The sequence below is a fragment of the Staurois parvus genome, unplaced genomic scaffold, assembly GCF_062004578.1.
Source record: "Staurois parvus isolate SC_StPar_1 unplaced genomic scaffold, SC_StPar_1.0 ptg000147l, whole genome shotgun sequence".
Lineage (NCBI taxonomy): Eukaryota > Metazoa > Chordata > Amphibia > Anura > Ranidae > Staurois > Staurois parvus.
Window position 1 is genome coordinate 18,344,223 of NW_028317943.1, and position 19,876 is coordinate 18,364,098.

At 48.2% G+C, this 19,876-nt stretch overlaps 1 protein-coding gene across 1 annotated transcript in view; it reads right to left on the bottom strand.

The window, feature by feature from the left end:
* TRHDE (thyrotropin releasing hormone degrading enzyme) overlaps positions 1 to 19,876 on the bottom strand; it is a 934,547-nt gene that overhangs the window by 350,297 nt on the left and 564,374 nt on the right. Inside the window, exon 6 of the mRNA XM_089674098.1 lies at positions 806 to 943. Within this exon, the coding sequence (XP_089530224.1) occupies positions 806 to 943 (138 nt within the window). The remainder of the gene's footprint in view (positions 1 to 805; positions 944 to 19,876) is intronic.

Here is a 19,876-nt window from a genome sequence, read left to right on the forward strand (position 1 = left end):
TCTCCTTCCTAGAACCCCTCCTCCTTGCTATCCTTCCCTTTCCTCTTTTCCTTTTCCATGTTTCTTTCTACTGTTATTACTTGTTTGATACAATGGGGTAGATTTACTAAAACTGGTGCCCTCAGAATCTGGTACAGCTGTCCATTGTAGCCAATCAGCTTCTAACTGCAGCTTGCTCATTTAAGCTTTGGCAATAAAACTCGGAAGCTGATTGGTTTTTATGCAGAGATGCATCCGATATTTTACTCTCCAGTTTTAGTAAATAACCCCCCTGTTGATCATCTCTGACCGACGTCAATGCATGCTCTGGCTTATCATACTTGACCTTTTCAAGTTATAGAATCCGCTCTTCGTTGCTTAGGTCAGTTGCAAATGCCACTATGCTTAGGCTTGCTTTTGATAATTCCCATAATGGTTTGTATACATTAGCACTGTAATGAGAACTTTTTTGGGGTGTGCTGTGTGTACCTTGCTAAGCTCCATGAACCTATAATTATTGTGTTAGAGTTTTGGCTCTTGTAAAATGCTTGAAACCCAATAAAAACATTGAACAAAAAATAAATACTGTAAATAAATACCTTGAAGGTGTTGATTTACTTATGGCAAAGAGGCTGTTAACTTTGCAAGAGAATTTTTATTTTGCAAGAGAGTTTTCTCTTAGCTTAGTGAATGAAATAAAGCTCTGCTGAATCTAAATTCTGTAATAACTGGTAAGCAATATTTATAGAGAAACAGGTTTCCTGCATACTTCAAAAGACTGTGTAGGGTTAGAAATTTAAACTTTCATGAATTTTTCTCTTCCTACCTTTTTGTACGCAATCCAGTCAAACACTCGATCTATATCTGTAGCCTTTAGCACCTCTTGAGAAACTGGGTGTGAACTGGCCAAGCCATCCAGCAGCATCACCTCATGTAAGACGTCTGTAAGAAACCGTTGCTTTTCCTGAAAAAGTTAAACATTACATTCACTTTAGCACTGAAAATACACAATTCTATTTTTTCTCTGTAAGAAGCTCCAGGTAGCATTCCTTCTGGACACATTTACTACTCAAAGTGTATTTTATGCCTACTTTTTGTCATTTTTTAATTTTTCAGTAGAGTAGGGAATGTTTAAAATACCAGTTTTTCCTTCATTATTTCTGTTCCACTGGGAATATCTTCCTTTGTTTCATGCCACAGGGGCAAAACAGGAAACGAGAGGGATTTTCCCCAAAGTTAACTTGAACATGTGCGCCTCATTTTGCGTCAGCTTTAAAATGTTGAATTTTGCCACAATGACAATGGTCTCCAAGACAAATAGAGAGAGTGAATCTCTCCAGTGGAGATACAATAAATGAATACTAACAAAGGTTCTCCCCATTCCTGATAGATAGATAGATAGATAGATAGATAGATAGATAGATAGATAGATAGATAGATAGATAATCATTTTCATTTGCATTGCACATTCACATTATGTTGAAAATATTTATGAACATATTTTGTGTAGGGAACTGTTATTTTATACACTAGTTGTGGCTTGTTTACATCCATATACAGCCACTAACATAGAGGTCCCATTACAGACAAGTCCCTAGGTGTGCTTCCTGCCCCTACAAGGAGGTCAAGAAACCCCAGGATGTTATATAGTTTTGTTTTCCAGGAAGTATCAGGCAGAGGGTGCCAACCTGCCATGTGCTGTGTATCTGGGGGGAACTGTATGGTGATTCTGTGAGTAATGATCCAGATTAACAAGGCTGCTATCTATGTAGTTGTTACCGAAGCACACCTAGGGACTTGTCTGTAATGGGACCTCTATGGTAGTGGCTGTATATGGATGTAAACAAACCACAACTAGTGTATAAAATAACAGTTCCCTAGATTCATATACAAATCATAAACAAAAAAATCAGGTTAACCGGGAAAATTGGGGATGGTGTAGCTGTTTATCAAAGTTGTTTGGTAAATTTGAAGTTTAAAAATGAAGCAGCAATGCCCATATATCGTCCTATAACATACTCTTCTGTTTTTCTTATTTTACAACCCTCACATCCAGTGGTTTATTTTGGTTTTGTGCTGCCCTAGGCAAGACTAAAATCTATATTTGTACCACTCCTTCCTGTTTAAGATCCTCCCATCCATCTTTTAACTCCGCCCTTCCTCTTTAGGCTCTACCTCTTCCTATTAGAGCTCCACCTCTTATTTTATTCCATTATTGGTGTCATTTGGAGGAATAGTGCCCCATCATTGGTGTCCGTGGGAGAAATAGTGCCCCATCATTGGTGTCAGTGGGAGGAATAGTGCCCTATCAATGGGGTCAGTGGGAGGAATAGTTTTCCATCATTAGGGTCAGTGGGAGGAATAGTGCCCCATCATTGGTGTCAGTGGGAGGAATAGTGCCCCATCACTGGTGTCAGTGGGAGGAATAGTGCCCCATCATTGGTGTCTGTGGGAGGAATAATGTGCCATCATTGGTGTCAGTGTGGGAGGAATAGTGCCCCATCATTGGTGTCAGTAGGAGCAATAGTTCCCCTTCATTGGTGTCAGTGGGAGGAAGAGTGCCCCATCATTGGACTCAGTGGGAGGAAGAGTGCCCCATCATTGGACTCAGTGGGAGGAAAAGTGCCCCATCATTATTGTCCGTGTGGGAGGAATAGTGCCCCATCATTGGTGTCAGTGGGAGGAATAGTGCCCCATCATTGGTGTCAGTGGGAGGAATAGTGCCCCATCATTGGTGTCAGTGGGAGGAATAGTGCCCCATCATTGGTGTCTGTGAGAGGAACAGTGCACCATCATTGGTGTCAGTGGGAGGAATAGTGCCCCATCATTGGTGTCAGTGGGAGGAAAAGTGCCCCATCATTGGTGTCAGTGGGAGGAACAGTGTCCCATCATTGGAGCCAGTGGGAGGAACAATGTCCCATCATTGGTGTCATTGGGAGAAATAGTGCCCCATCATTGGTGTCAGTGGGAGGAATAGTGCCCCATCATTGATGTCAGTGGGAGGAAAAGTGCCCCATCATTGGTGTCAGTAAGAGGAACAGTGTCCCATCATTGGAGTCAGTGGGAGGAATAATGTCCCATCATTGGTGTCAGTGGTAGAAACAGTGCCCCATCATTGGTGTCAGTCACCGGACTGGGCAACCTCTCGACCCCTCCTCCAGCAGTGCCTCGTGGACTGGATCGAAGTGGGTCATGGAGTCACGGACACAGGTAAGACACAGCAGCCCCTACCCTAAGTGTCCCTTCCATTGGAAAGGGGGAGGGCAGTGCCGCTGCCGCCCCCCTGAAAAGTGCCTCGCGGCAAAAACAGAAGGTGGGAGTCACAGCTCTACTTCAACTATACTCAGATAAAACCTTAAAATCCAACTTCATTTAGAATTTTACTTAGATCAAAAATGGTTCTATTAATTTTTGCAACTGCACCACATACTCCCCTGGGGAGGAATGTCAGTGCTGACGTCATGCCGCTGTAAGATCACGGGTAGTCAGCAGCTTTCTCATTGAGTTTCTACTGTGTTTTTTTTTGCTTTCACTTTGTTTTAAAGGGATGCCTGACTCTGTTCTACAATAAGCCTTTATTTAACCACTTGTTGACCAGGTTATAGCTGAATGATGGCTACCTCATGGTCGTCCAGTTATAGGAGTTTACAGTTTACATACAGGTCTCTCGGTAATACTCGGAGATTGCCGGGTGCCGGCAGGGAATCACCAGCCAGGACCTGATGATTGACAGATGAGGCCCCCTACCTGTAAATGCAAATTCATGTATATATACGTGATTTTTCACACCCGTGCCATCCTGTAGCAGTATTTCTGCTATAGGGTGGCGCGGAAGTGGGTACATTCTCAGGGCAAGCAAGAACAACTGTATAGCAAATTTAAAACATATCAGTGCATCAATACAATGCAAATAGAAAGTTCCAAAACTATAGACACAATATATCAAAATTCTTCCACCACAGTGAGAACTTCATTCATTAATTTTTCCTTCTGGTAAACGGTTTTCTTTTTTTTCACCCAACACACATGTACACCTCAAAACCATAAAACAATCAGTGTTGTGAGCTGCTACGTGAACAACAATAACAACTGCCCCTGTAAAAAATTCAAAAAGCTGCCAAGCACTAAATGCAAATCTCACATACCTCTGCAATGACAAAAAATGTTTACATCAATGTGCAGAGCTATAAAGTGTAATCATTAATACTGTATGTCCAAACCAAAAATAAAGAAATAATTAAATATTGTTATCTTAATGCATAAAATAAATTAAATACCCATATATTTTAAATATTGTGAACTGAAAGTAGAAAAAACTTTCTATGCAGAAGGATCGAGCACAAAAGGTGGCATGGTTCACTAGAAGGATTGAATTGGTGTTTATCAATGACTGTATTTTCATAATCACAGCACTTTCATATGAGGAATTTAGATTTTATTATATGAAATCAGTACATGATTTTATTTTACTGTGTGTTTTTATTTCATTATGATTTAGCAATTTTTTTTAGTTCAGAATATATGAAATATATGGGTATTTATTTGTTTTATGCATTAATATAACACTATTTAATTGTTTATTTTTGGTTTGGACATATTATTAATTACACTTTATAGCGCTGCACATTGATTTAAACACATGTACACTTCCACCCACTCACTCACCCTTCTCCTTTGGCTCTCACTTTCAAGATAGGCAATTGCACTTTTCATTGTCAAATCTAGTTGTTTCCTAGTTTGATAGGTTAATTTCCAGCAACATGTGATCACCTAAGACAGGTTCCTCCAATATCACATAGCCACCATATATCAAGAAAGCAGAAAAGGATTGCACATAGTCTAAAACTGTTTATCAAATTTGAAATGCGCTCATATAACATTAATACACGTTAGCATTATAAGTGCAGAGTATTGAGCTGATCCTCAGCATGGAGTAGGGGATCAAGCAAACACAGAGGCAAGCTGAAAGGCACTGATGGTAAGGGGAATTTGACCTCCTTGATGGGAATGCTGTTTCTTATAGTTTCTATGTGTACTTTGTAAGTGCTTTTTTATCTTTCCTATTCAATTTGTTTAACTGTTGCTGGAATTTAACCTACCAAACTAAAAAAAAACTACAGGTTTGCAGGAACATGCTAAACAAACTAGGAAGATCCTGTTCTTATTTAAGTAGGTGGATTATCCAGAAAGAAGATGAAAATAGGACAGGTTAAAAAGGTGGTAGTAGACATAATACAAAATGGAGAGGAGTGCGGTTAAAATGTATAGATTACAGTAGTCTCACATTGCACAGAGGGTGTATTGACCAAGGGTGCCATGCAATGCCATCCAAACTTTAAGTCTATTTAGGATTTTAATATGAAAAGGTCATATTTATCTCCTTTAAAAAAGAATAGACTTGTGAACACTAAATAATGATTTATGGATACATACTTCTGAGCAGTAGACTTTAAATCATATACAGAATGAAAATCATATAATTTATAATTAATACAGGCTTGTGTGGAAAAAAAAAAAACAAGAATCTAACCTAATTTGTCCTTGTTGAACTTAAGTCCTCAAGCACACTGGACGTTTTTACAGCTGATGTTTTTGGCTTTTGACGTTTTATTCTACAGCCAGTAAACTCCCCAGCACTTTTTCCTATGTGTTCATGCACACATAGACTGTAATCAACATTTTTGGGCAGGGGCGTTTTTTGGCTGGAAAAAACCTCCAGAACTAGTCGGTTTCTAGAGGAGCTTTTTAGCTGTAAAAACGCTCTAATGCTGAAAAATGCACGAAAATGATGTAAATCACAGTAAATCGTGGCAAACCAGTGTTTTTGGATGTTTTTTTGACAAACCAATTTTTGGGGGGATAAAAAAAAAACACTAAAAAAACAAACACGATCAAATTCCGCTAAACGGTAATACAAAAACACTAAAAAATGCCAAAAACCGTAACGTGACTTTACACAGCTAGTGTTACAAGCATTATTAACACTAGAGATGAGCGAAGTATTCAAAAATTCGATTCGGCTGATTCGGCGAATTCGTGGAATAAATTCGATTCGAGTCGAAAATATTCGCTGCGAATTTAACTTATAAAAAGGGTGTTTCTAGGCTTCAGAGAGCCTTTATATTAGTGCAGAACACTGTACCTTTAATTTAAATGCCCTTGGAGTCTGCTGGGGAAGAGAAATAATACTGTCAGTCAGTATGACATGCAGATGAGTGCCGTCGATCTTAGAATCACCGCACACTTCACTCATTTGGGCAGTCACGGGGCCAAAACCAGAGTGTGGAGCCACAGTGTGGCGGTGGAGGCAGCAGCAATGGGAGGCCATACAGCACCCTATGACAAAATGGAACCCACCAGCAGTGTGAGGAGACCTGAAAGTGGCACATGGCAGAGTGTGGCGATGGAGACAGCAGCAATGGGAGGCCGTACAGGGACCCATGAGACACTCTGGACCTGGCAGCAGCATGAGGAGGCGGTACGGGGGCCCATGGCAGATTACGGGCCTGGCAGCAGCAATGGGAGGCCCGTAATCTGCCAGCACCCTATGACAAAATGGAACCCACCAGCAGTGTGAGGAGACCTGAAAGTGGCACATGGCAGAGTGTGGCGATGGAGACAGCAGCAATGGGAGGCCGTACAGGGACCCATGACACACTCTGGACCTGGCAGCAGCATGAGGAGGCGGTACGGGGGCCCATGGCAGATTACGGGCCTGGCAGCAGCAATGGGAGGCCCGTAATCTGCCAGCACCCTATGACAAAATGGAACCCACCAGCAGTGTGAGGAGACCTGAAAGTGGCACATGGCAGAGTGTGGCGATGGAGACAGCAGCAATGGGAGGCCGTACAGGGACCCATGAGACACTCTGGACCTGGCAGCAGCATGAGGAGGCGGTACGGGGGCCCATGGCAGATTATGGGCCTGGCAGCAGCAATGGGAGGCCCGTAATCTGCCAGCACCCTATGACAAAATGGAACCCACCAGCAGTGTGAGGAGACCTGAAAGTGGCACATGGCAGAGTGTGGCGATGGAGACAGCAGCAATGGGAGGCCGTACAGGGACCCATGAGACACTCTGGACCTGGCAGCAGCATGAGGAGGCGGTACCGGGGCCCATGGCAGATTACGGGCCTGGCAGCAGCAATGGGAGGCCCGTAATCTGCCAGCACCCTATGACAAAATGGAACCCACCAGCAGTGTGAGGAGACCTGAAAGTGGCACATGGCAGAGTGTGGCGATGGAGACAGCAGCAATGGGAGGCCGTACAGGGACCCATGAGACACTCTGGACCTGGCAGCAGCATGAGGAGGCGGTACGGGGGCCCATGGCAGATTACGGGCCTGGCAGCAGCAATGGGAGGCCCGTAATCTGCCAGCACCCTATGACAAAATGGAACCCACCAGCAGTGTGAGGAGACCTGAAAGTGGCACATGGCACAGTGTGGCGATGGAGACAGCAGCATTGGGAGGCCGTACAGGGACCCATGAGACACTCTGGACCTGGCAGCAGCAAGAGGAGGCGGTACAGGGGCCCATGGCAGAGTGGCGAAGCGTAAGCAGCTTAAATTGAAGGCCATAAGGAGGCCTATGTTAAAAATAATAACATGTTTGGGACATGATTCATGGCGGATTTAGTCAGTTGTGTCAGGAACTGGTGGTTTGAAATCCAGACTAATCCACGCCTGATTCATTTTCACAAACGTGAGTCTCTCCACACTTTGGGTGGACAGTCGTGTCCTCCGCGGAGTTACAATACCTCCTGCCGCACTAAACACGCGCTCCGATGCCACGCTACTGGCCGGGCATGACAGCCTTTCAAGGGCAAATTCAGCAAGTTGGGGCCAAAGGTCAAGTTTCGTTGCCCAGTAGTCAAGGGGATTGTCTACCTCGGTTGGCAGGGTGCTGTCCAAGTAGGCCCAAGCCTGTTGTTTGAGGTCCTGCTCCAGGTCCACCTGATGCTGCTGCTGCTGTGGCTGGTTAGTAATTTCCTCACTGCGCTGGTGAAGAAAGCTACTCATCATCGACTGCAGACTGAGGCAGCCGCTGCTGGTGGAGCTGCCACTGCTCCTACCACCCCACCCCTCCCCTGCTGCCATGGCAGCGGAACGCGAGCGCACAGGGCCCACAGTGTCTGAGGATGGACGTTGGCGCACAAAGGCAGAGACCAACTGACTACATAGGTGGTTTTTATAGTACGTTATTTTGGCCTCCCTCTCAGCAGGTGTGAAAAAGGCCACCATTTTTGAACGGTAGCGAGGGTCCAACAAGGTGGACAGCCAAAAGTCATCCCTCTGTCTGATGGTTATTATTCGGCTGTCGCTACGCAAGCAACCGAGCATGCTATGGGCCATTTGTGCCAAGGAATGCGAGGGACTCCCTGCCTCCATCTCCACAGCATACTGCCACGGTGCGTCTGGGTCCTCTGTCTCCTCCTCCTCCTCCTCTACCAGATGCTCCTGCTCCTCCACTCCTGTCCGCTGAGTGGAAAAACCACCCATTTCACTCAATAATTCCTGAGCACCAATGTCCTCCTCTACCTCCTCCTCTTCTTCCTGTCCTGCCCCCACAGGGGTCATGTGGCGTTGAGATCTGTGCGCCACGTCTACCGCACCCTGACCAGCCATTGTTAACAGCATTTGTTCCAGGACGTGCAACAGAGGAATGACGTCGTTCATCCCATAGTCCTGCCGACTCACGAATAGCGTGGCCTCCTCAAAGGGCTTGAGCAAGCGGCAGGTGTCACGCATGAGCTGCCAATGGCTGACATCTAAGTTACACAGGGGAGTACCTTTATCCGCATGTAACATCAGGAAATCGGTGATGGCCTTTCGCTGTTCGTAAAGGCGGTCTAACATATGTAGGGTTGAATTCCACCTTGTTGCAACGTCACAGCATGAGGAGTCGGTACGGGGGCCCATGGCAGATTACGGGCCTGGCAGCAGCAATGGGAGGCCCGTAATCTGCCAGCACACTATGACAAAATGGAACCCACCAGCAGTGTGAGGAGACCTGAAAGTGGCACATGGCAGAGTGTGGCGATGGAGACAGCAGCAATGGGAGGCCGTACAGGAACCCATGACAGATTACGGGCCTGGCAGCAGCATGAGGAGGCGGTACAGGGGCCCATGACAGATTACGGGCCTGGCAGCAGCATGAGGAGGCGGTACAGGGGCCCATGGCAGATTACGGGCCTGGCAGCAGCAATAGGAGGCCCGTAATCTGCCAGCACCCTATGACAAAATGGAACCCACCAGCAGTGTGAGGAGACCTGAAAGTGGCACATGGCAGAGTGTGGCGATGGAGACAGCAGCAATGGGAGGCCGTACAGGAACCCATGACAGATTACGGGCCTGTCAGCAGCATGAGGAGGCGGTACAGGGGCCCATGGCAGATTACGGGCCTGGCAGCAGCAATGGGAGGCCCGTAATCTGCCAGCACCCTATGACAAAATGGAACCCACCAGCAGTGTGAGGAGACCTGAAAGTGGCACATGGCAGAGTGTGGCGATGGAGACAGCAGCAATGGGAGGCCGTACAGGGACCCATGACACACTCTGGACCTGGCAGCAGCATGAGGAGGCGGTACGGGGGCCCATGGCAGATTACGGGCCTGGCAGCAGCAATGGGAGGCCCGTAATCTGCCAGCACCCTATGACAAAATGGAACCCACCAGCAGTGTGAGGAGACCGGAAAGTGGCACATGGCAGAGTGTGGCGATGGAGACAGCAGCAATGGGAGGCCGTACAGGGGCCCATGACAGATTACGGGCCTGGCAGCAGCATGAAGAGTCAGTACGGGGGCCCATGGCAGATTACGGGCCTGGCAGCAGCAATGGGAGGCCCATAATCTGCCAGCACCCTATGACTAAATGGAACCCACCAGCAGTGTGAGGAGACCTGAAAGTGGCACATGGCAGAGTGTGGCGATGGAGACAGCAGCAATGGGAGGCCGTACAGGGACCCATGAGACACTCTGGACCTGGCAGCAGCATGAGGAGGCAGTACGGGGGCCCATGGCAGATTACGGGCCTGGCAGCAGCAATGGGAGGCCCGTAATCTGCCAGCACCCTATGACAAAATGGAACCCACCAGCAGTGTGAGGAGACCTGAAAGTGGCACATGGCAGAGTGTGGCGATGGAGACAGCAGCAATGGGAGGCCGTACAGGGACCCATGACAGATTACGGGCCTGGCAGCAGCATGAGGAGGCGGTACAGGGGCCCATGACAGATTACGGGCCTGGCACCAGCAATGGGAGGCCCGTAATCTGCCAGCACCCTATGACAAAATGGAACCCACCAGCAGTGTGAGGAGACCAGAAAGTGGCACATGGCAGAGTGTGGAGATGGAGACAGCAGCAATGGGAGGCCGTACAGGGACCCATGACACTCTGGACCTGGCAGCAGCATGAGGAGGCGGTACGGGGGCCCATGGCAGATTACGGGCCTGGCAGCAGCAATGGGAGGCCCGTAATCTGCCAGCACCCTATGACAAAATGGAACCCACCAGCAGTGTGAGGAGACCGGAAAGTGGCACATGGCAGAGTGTGGCGATGGAGACAGCAGCAATGGGAGGCCGTACAGGGGCCCATGACAGATTACGGGCCTGGCAGCAGCATGAGGAGTCGGTACGGGGGCCCATGGCAGATTACGGGCCTGGCAGCAGCAATGGGAGGCCCATAATCTGCCAGCACCCTATGACAAAATGGAACCCACCAGCAGTGTGAGGAGACCTGAAAGTGGCACATGGCAGAGTGTGGCGATGGAGACAGCAGCAATGGGAGGCCGTACAGGGACCCATGAGACACTCTGGACCTGGCAGCAGCATGAGGAGGCAGTACGGGGGCCCATGGCAGATTACGGGCCTGGCAGCAGCAATGGGAGGCCCGTAATCTGCCAGCACCCTATGACAAAATGGAACCCACCAGCAGTGTGAGGAGACCTGAAAGTGGCACATGGCAGAGTGTGGCGATGGAGACAGCAGCAATGGAAGGCCGTACAGGGACCCATGACACACTCTGGACCTGGCAGCAGCATGAGGAGGCGGTACGGGGGCCCATGGCAGATTACGGGCCTGGCAGCAGCAATGGGAGGCCCGTAATCTGCCAGCACCCTATGACAAAATGGAACCCACCAGCAGTGTGAGGAGACCTGAAAGTGGCACATGGCAGAGTGTGGCGATGGAGACAGCAGCAATGGGAGGCCGTACAGGGACCCATGAGACACTCTGGACCTGGCAGCAGCATGAGGAGGCGGTACAGGGGCCCATGACAGATTACGGGCCTGGCAGCAGCATGAGGAGGCGGTACGGGGGCCCATTACAGATTACGGGCCTGGCAGCAGCAATGGGAGGCCCGTAATCTGCCAGCACCCTATGACAAAATGGAACCCACCAGCAGTGTGAGGAGACCTGAAAGTGGCACATGGCAGAGTGTGGCGATGGAGACAGCAGCAATGGGAGGCCGTACAGGGACCCATGAGACACTCTGGACCTGGCAGCAGCATGAGGAGGCGGTACAGGGGCCCATGACAGATTACGGACCTGGCAGCAGCATGAGGAGGCGGTACGGGGGCCCATGGCAGATTACAGGCCTGGCAGATGACGACGAGGCTGCCAAGTGCGATCAGCCTCATCATCATCAATTAGGGTCTCCGCCTCACTACTAGCCCCCTCGGCTGCGTGTGGGTCAGGAGACAGACCTGTCTCTAGACCGGCTACCGAGCCACTCTCCTCACCACTACTTCTTCGCCTGGCTGCTGAAGAGGCGGATGTCTCCCCCCGTTCCTGACCGCCCTCTGTTAGCTCTTCCTCAATGTACAGTGGGGCTGAGCCCACAGCATGCGATACTTCGCTTGGTGAGGGAACACCAAAGGACAGGGGCAGGTAGAGGACATGTGATTTCAGTGGGCTTGCTCCCGGGCCATGCCAACTAACGGTTGTGTCTGACGTACCCACCGACCGTTGGCTGTAGGTGTCAGAGGTGACCTGGGAAGAGGAAGACGACCAAGCCAACCAATCGATGACGGCAGGGTTGTCGGTGGAGACACGACCGCTGGATGACACCGGGAGCACTGGCCTCTGGCTGCGACTAGTGCTGCCTCGACCCCTTCCTCTGCTGCCACGTCTGCTCGCTCCTGAAACATTGCCTCCTCTGCCACTCCTCTGCGTGTTGTCTGACATACTCTTTAATTCAACGATTCTGTGTCCCTGAGTAACAATTCTGTGTCCCTGAGTAACAATTCTGTGTCCCTCAGTAACGATTCTGTGTCCCTCAGTAACAATTCTGTGTCCCTCAGTAACAATTCTGTGTCCCTGAGTAACAATTCTGTGTCCCTGAGTAACGATTCTGTGTCCCTCAGTAACGATTCTGTGTCCCTGAGTAACAATTCTGTGTCCCTGAGTAACAATTCTGTGTCTGTCCCTGAGTAACAATTCTGTGTCCCTGAGTAACAATTCTGTGTCCCTCAGTAACAATTCTGTGTCCCCGAGTAACAATTCTGTGTCCCTGAGTAACAATTCTGTGTCCCTGAGTAACAATTCTGTGTCCCTGAGTAACAATTCTGTGTCCCTGAGTAACAATTCTGTGTCTGTCCCTGAGTAACAATTCTGTGTCTGTCCCTGAGTAACAATTCTGTGTCCCTCAGTAACAATTCTGTGTCTGTCCCTGAGTAACAATTCTGTGTCCCTGAGTAACAATTCTGTGTCCCTGAGTAACAATTCTGTGTCCCTCAGTAACGATTCTGTGTCCCTCAGTAACGATTCTGTGTCCCTGAGTAACGATTCTGTGTCCCTGAGTAACAATTCTGTGTCTGTCCCTGAGTAACAATTCTGTGTCCCTGAGTAACAATTCTGTGTCCCTGAGTAATAATTATGTGTCAGTAACAATTCTGTGTCCCTGAGTAACAATTCTGTGTCCCTGAGTAACAATTCTGTGTCTGTCCCTGAGCAACAATTCTGTGTCTGTCCCTGAGTAACAATTCTGTGTCCCTCAGTAACAATTCTGTGTCCCTGAGTAACAATTCTGTGTCCCTGAGTAACAATTCTGTGTCTGTCCCTGAGTAACAATTCTGTGTCCCTGAGTAACAATTCTGTGTCCCTGAGTAACAATTCTGTGTCCCTCAGTAACAATCCTGTGTCCCTCAGTAACAATTCTGTGTCTGTCCCTGAGTAACAATTCTGTGTCCCTGAGTAACAATTCTGTGTCCCTCAGTAACAATTCTGTGTCCCTCAGTAACAATTCTGTGTCTGTCCCTGAGTAACAATTCTGTGTCCCTCAGTAACAATTCTGTGTCCCTCAGTAACAATTCTGTGTCCCTCAGTAACAATTCTGTGTCCCTCAGTAACAATTCTGTGTCTGTCCCTGAGTAACAATTCTGTGTCCCTGAGTAACAATTCTGTGTCCCTCAGTAACAATTCTGTGTCCCTCAGTAACAATTATGTGTCCCTCAGTAACAATTCTGTGTCTGTCCCTGAGTAACAATTCTGTGTCCCTGAGTAACAATTCTGTGTCCCTCAGTAACAATTCTGTATCCCTCAGTAACAATTCTGTGTCCCTCAGTAACAATTCTGTGTCTGTCCCCGAGTAACAATTCTGTGTCCCTGAGTAACAATTCTGTGTCCCTGAGTAACAATTCTGTGTCCCTGAGTAACAATTCTGTGTCCCTCAGTAACAATTCTGTGTCTGTCCCTGAGTAACAATTCTGTGTCCCTGATTAACAATTCTGTGCCCCTGAGTAACGATTCTGTGTCCCTAAGTAACGATTCTGTGTCCCTAAGTAACGATTCTGTGGCCCTAAAGTCTCTCTGGTCCTAACTCTGTCCCTAATACAGACAGGTCTGTCTCTCTTGAATGACCGCAGGCTAATGGAGAATTGTAAGATGGCCGCAATTTATAGCTCCACCATTACGCAGTGCTGGCTGGCTGGCTGCTGATTGGCTAATGCGATCACATGACATGAATGAATGCATTATGGGTCAGCGCGCCTTGTCTGCGCGCCTTCCCAGAGATCCCCGCTCCGTCGCCACACATGTCGCCGCCATTTTTGGGAAAATTCGATTCTTGCATCCGAAGTTGGCTAATTTTCGGATTCGGCGCGAATCGAATATTTCCCAATATTCGAAACGAATTCCACTTCGCCATGTTCGATTCGCTCATCTCTAATTAACACGTCCAGTGTGCATGGAGCCTAATGATTAAGAGTGTTGGGAAAACATGAAATTAAAATAAAAAAGCTGCCTTCTACTCGACAGAATATAAAAGCCATAAAAATGGCAATTATATAATGGAGAATTATGTTTTCCTGTGTCTCCAAATGAGTGGGTACATATACTGTACTAATAACTGTTCGGTGTCAAGGGCCATGTAGAAAGACTTATATTTTACAAATCATCCACTTAAAGTGGATCTTTAGTTAGAAAATTCAGTCCTGCTAGATCACTTCAGGTTGGCCCCTTTGCATGTATAGCTATGTAAAACATTAAAAATAAGTGCCTATACTGTTTAAAATTCAGTAATACACTATCTCACTCAGCTCTGCACATGCTCAGTTGCTCTCCATTTTTAGGCACTGTGCCGAACTTGCAGAAGCCAGTCTGCTGACAACCTAAACATTAAAACCTGCTAAGGGTTTTAGCAACATGGCAGCCTCCAGCAAAACAGGAACAATGCTGGAACAATTTACAGCACACACTAATTTTGGTAGCATAATTATCAATGTAGAATGTATGTTTTTTTGCTAAATAACATTATTATTTATCAACTTGCTATGGGTAAAGTTCCACTTTAATCTGAAATATCCAAGATTTACTTTTCTTCCTCAACAGTTGTGCAATATGCTTATGGATGTTGAACTTCTTAAAGAAGCAAAGATAATTTATATTGAAGGAAGAAATTATTTATCTATCATCTGGATGGAGAATTTCCCAAGATAGAAAAAAAATATATGGTGATTTAAATGTTTCTTGTTGGGATGAAGTAGTTAAAATGTTTACAGATAAATCTACTTCCTTTAACAGTGAATATTATCTGACACACTGAATTTTGTGCTTGCTTATATTAATGCATTTTGTGATCAGTGTTATTTTTTAACTTTATTGGAAAATCAAAAGAATGGTCAGAGACATTTCTTATTTAGATAATAAATTACAATTAGAGAAATGTGTTAGATAAATGAACTTTTCCATATTGTGCATTGAGGGAGAATTGTAAGTGGATATATATATATTATTTTATATTAAATAATTCAAGTCTGAGACACTGTATATAACTTTGAATGAAATTTCTACAGAAGCAATTTTGTGGCTTGTATCTTGTCCTTGCATATGTATGTCTGAAAGTCATGGCTTGTGTAACTATCTTGTGTACATGCAGTTTTTAAAGGTCAGCTTCTCATATTTAGCCTATATCGATGACTTATACATCCAGATCCAGTTTTTATGACATTATTATGGAGGAGTGCTGCAACAGCAATGCATCATTCTTTAACTATAGAATGTATACCATAATGAGGGGAACGGGGAGGTTCTTTTATAATTTAGATCTCGCACTGTTGACCATGATAAGAACTGTATGATCACATGATTTTTCATACATGTATTAGAATTGTACATTGTGCTTTCCGGAGAAATGCTGTGCTCTGGAAGTGGATCCTTTTGCCATTTCATCTCTCTCCTTCTAAATTCATGATGTACTTTGTATCCTGCTATGCTGAATAACTATATCTTCTGAAACTGCCAACCTCAAGTTTCTATTTTAGAGTATTGTGATTGATGTTAATAGGTGTGTAGTTGAGCATGCTCTTGAGTCACTCTAGGAAGTGAGGTATGCATGCAGGGACACATTTTAAGATACAACTGAATGACAGTAGCTGGAAAATTGCTTAGACCCCCTCAAACATTGTACACATTTTTAAGCAGAGGCCCTAGAGAACAAAATGGTGGTTGTTGCAAATTTTTATGTCACACAGTATTTGCGCAGCTGTTTTTCAAACGGAATTTTTTTAGGGTTAAAAAATGTACAAAAACACAATATAATACCCAATTGTTTGGTAACATAATTAGAGATGAGCGAATTATTCAAAAATTCGATTCGACTGATTCGGCGAATTCGTGAAAAAATTTCGATTCGAGTTGAATATATTCGCTGCGAATTTAACTTATAAAAGGGTGTTTCTAGGCTTCAGAGAGCCTTTATATTAGTGCAGAACACTGTACCTTTTATTTAAATGCCCTTGGAGTCTGCTGGGGAAGAGAAATAATACTGTCAGTCAGTATGACATGCAGATGAGTGCCGTCGATCTTAGAATCACCGCACACTTCACTCATTTGGGCAGTCACGGGGCCAAAACCAGAGTGTGGAGCCACAGTGTGGCGGTGGAGGCAGCAGCAATGGGAGGCGATACAGCACCCTATGACAAAATGGAACCCACTAGCAGTGTGAGGAGACCTGAAAGTGGCACATGGCAGAGTGTGGCGATGGAGACAGCAGCAATGGGAGGCCGTACAGGGACCCATGACACACTCTGGACCTGGCAGCAGCATGAGGAGGCGGTACAGGGGCCCATGACAGATTACGGGCCTGGCAGCAGCATGAGGAGTCGGTACGGGGGCCCATGACACACTCTGGACCTGGCAGCAGCATGAGGAGGCGGTACAGGGGCGCATGACAGATTACGAGCCTGGCAGGAGCAACTTGGACAGGAGGACGTTCAGCTTCTGCACCGTCGGGTGCGTGCTCGCAAACTGTTGTCTCTTGGAAACGGATTCCAAGAAAGACTGCTGACGGAATCCGTGAAGAGGAGTAGCAGGAGAAGGAGCATCTGAACGAGCGGAATATGCCAACAAGCGACAACAGGGGCCCATGACAGATTAAGGGCCTGGCAGCAGCATGAGGAGTCGGTACGGGGGCCCATGGCAGATTACGGGCCTGGCAGCAGCAATGGGAGGCCCGTAATCTGCCAGCACCCTATGACAAAAAATGGAACCCACCAGCAGTGTGAGGAAACCTGAAAGTGGCACATGGCAGAGTGTGGCGATGGAGAAAGCAGCAATGGGAGGCCGTACAGGGACCCATGAGACACTGTGGACCTGGCAGCAGCATGAGGAGGCGGTACAGGGGCCCATGGCAGATTAGGGGCCTGGCAGCAGCTATGGGAGGCCCGTAATCTGCCAGCACCCTATGACAAAAAATGGAACAAACCAGCAGTGTGAGGAGACCTGAAAGTGGCACATGGCATGAGACACTGTGGACCTGGCAGCAGCATGAGGAGGCAGTACAGGGGCCCATGGCAGATTAGGGGCCTGGCAGCAGCAATGGGAGGCCCGTAATCTGCCAGCACCCTATGACAAAAAATGGAACACACCAGCAGTGTGTGAGGAGACCTGAAAGTGGCACATGGCAGAGTGTGGCGATGGAGACAGCAGCAATGGGAGGCCGTACAGGGACCCATTGGACACTGTGGACCTGGCAGCAGCATGAGGAGGCGGTACAGGGGCCCATGGCAGATTAGGGGCCTGGCAGCAGCTATGGGAGGCCCGTAATCTGCCAGCACCCTATGACAAAAAATGGAACACACCAGCAGTGTGAGGAGACCTGAAAGTGGCACATGGCAGAGTGTGGCGATGGAGACAGCAGCAATGGGAGGCCGTACAGGGACCCATGAGACACTGTGGACCTGGCAGCAGCATGAGGAGGCGGTACAGGGGCCCATGGCAGATTAGGGGCCTGGCAGCAGCATGAGGAGTCGGTACGGGGGCCCATGACACACTCTGGACCTGGCAGCAGCATGAGGAGGCGGTACAGGGGCGCATGACAGATTACGAGCCTGGCAGGAGCAACTTGGACAGGAGGACGTTCAGCTTCTGCACCGTCGGGTGCGTGCTCGCAAACTGTTGTCTCTTGGAAACGGATTCCCTATGACAAAAAATGGAACACACCAGCAGTGTGAGGAGACCTGAAAGTGGCACATGGCATGGGACACTGTGGACCTGGCAGCAGCATGAGGAGGCGGTACAGGGGCCCATGGCAGATTAGGGGCCTGGCAGCAGCAATGGGAGGCCTGTAATCTGCCAGCACCCTATGACAAAAAATGGAACACACCAGCAGTGTGAGGAGACCTGAAAGTGGCACATGGCATGAGACACTGTGGACCTGGCAGCAGCATGAGGAGGCGGTACAGGGGACCATGGCAGATTAGGGGCCTGGCAGCAGCAATGAGAGGCCCGTAATCTGCCAGCACCCTATGACAAAAAATGGAACACACCAGCAGTGTGTGAGGAGACCTGAAAGTGGCACATGGCAGAGTGTGGCGATGGAGACAGCAGCAATGGGAGGCCGTACAGGGACCCATGAGACACTGTGGACCTGGCAGCAGCATGAGGAGGCGGTACAGGGGCCCATGGAAGATTAGGGGCCTGGCAGCAGCTATGGGAGGCCCGTAATCTGCCAGCACCCTATGACAAAAAATGGAACACACCAGCAGTGTGAGGAGACCTGAAAGTGGCACATGGCATGAGACACTGTGGACCTGGCAGCAGCATGAGGAGGCGGTACAGGGGCCCATGGCAGATTAGGGGCCTGGCAGCAGCAATGGGAGGCCCATAATCTGCCAGCACCCTATGACAAAAAATGGAACACACCAGCAGTGTGTGAGGAGACCTGAAAGTGGCACATGGCAGAGTGTGGCGATGGAGACAGCAGCAATGGGAGGCTGTACAGGGACCCATGAGACACTGTGGACCTGGCAGCAGCATGAGGAGGCGGTAGAGGGGCCCATGGCAGATTAGGGGCCTGGCAGCAGCTATGGGAGGCCCATAATCTGCCAGCACCCTATGACAAAAAATGGAACACACCAGCAGTGTGAGGAGACCTGAAAGTGGCACATGGCATGATACACTGTGGACCTGGCAGCAGCATGAGGAGGCGGTACAGGGGCCCATGGCAGATTAGGGGCCTGGCAGCAGCTATGGGAGGCCCGTAATCTGCCAGCACCCTATGACAAAAAATGGAACACACCAGCAGTGTGAGGAGACCTGAAAGTGGCACATGTTTGGGGCATGATTCATGGCGGATTTAGTCAGTTGTGTCAGGAACTGGTGGTTTGAAATCCAGACTAATCCACACCTGATTCATTTTCACAAACGTGAGTCTCTCCACACTTTGGGTGGACAGTCGTGTCCTCCGTGGAGTTACAATACCTCCTGCCGCACTAAACATGCGCTCCGATGCCACACTACTGGCCGGGCATGACAGCCTTTCAAGGGCAAATTCAGCTAGTTGGGGCCAAAGGTCAAGTTTCGTTGCCCAGTAGTCAAGGGGATTGTCTACCTCGGTTGGCAGGGTGCTGTCCAAGTAGGCCCAAGCCTGTTGTTTGAGGTCCTGCTCCAGGTCCACCTGATGCTGCTGCTGCTGCGGCTGGTTAGTAGTTTCCTCACTGCGCTGGTGAAGAAAGCTACTCATCATCGACTGCAGACTGAGGCAGCCGCTGCTGGTGGAGCTGCCACTGCTCCTACCACCCCACCCCTCCCCTGCTGCCATGGCAGCGGAACGCGAGCGCACAGGGCCCACAGTGTCTGAGGATGGACGTTGGCGCACAAAGGCAGAGACCAACTGACTACATAGGTGGTTTTTATAGTACGTTATTTTGGCCTCCCTCTCAGCAGGTGTGAAAAAGGCCACCATTTTTGAACGGTAGCGAGGGTCCAACAAGGTGGACAGCCAAAAGTCATCCCTCTGTCTGATGGTTATTATTTGGCTGTCGCTACGCAAGCAACCGAGCATGCTATGGGCCATTTGTGCCAAGGAATGCGAGGGACTCCCTGCCTCCATCTCCACAGCATACTGCCACGGTGCGTCTGGGTCCTCTGTCTCCTCCTCCTCCTCCTCTACCAGATGCTCCTGCT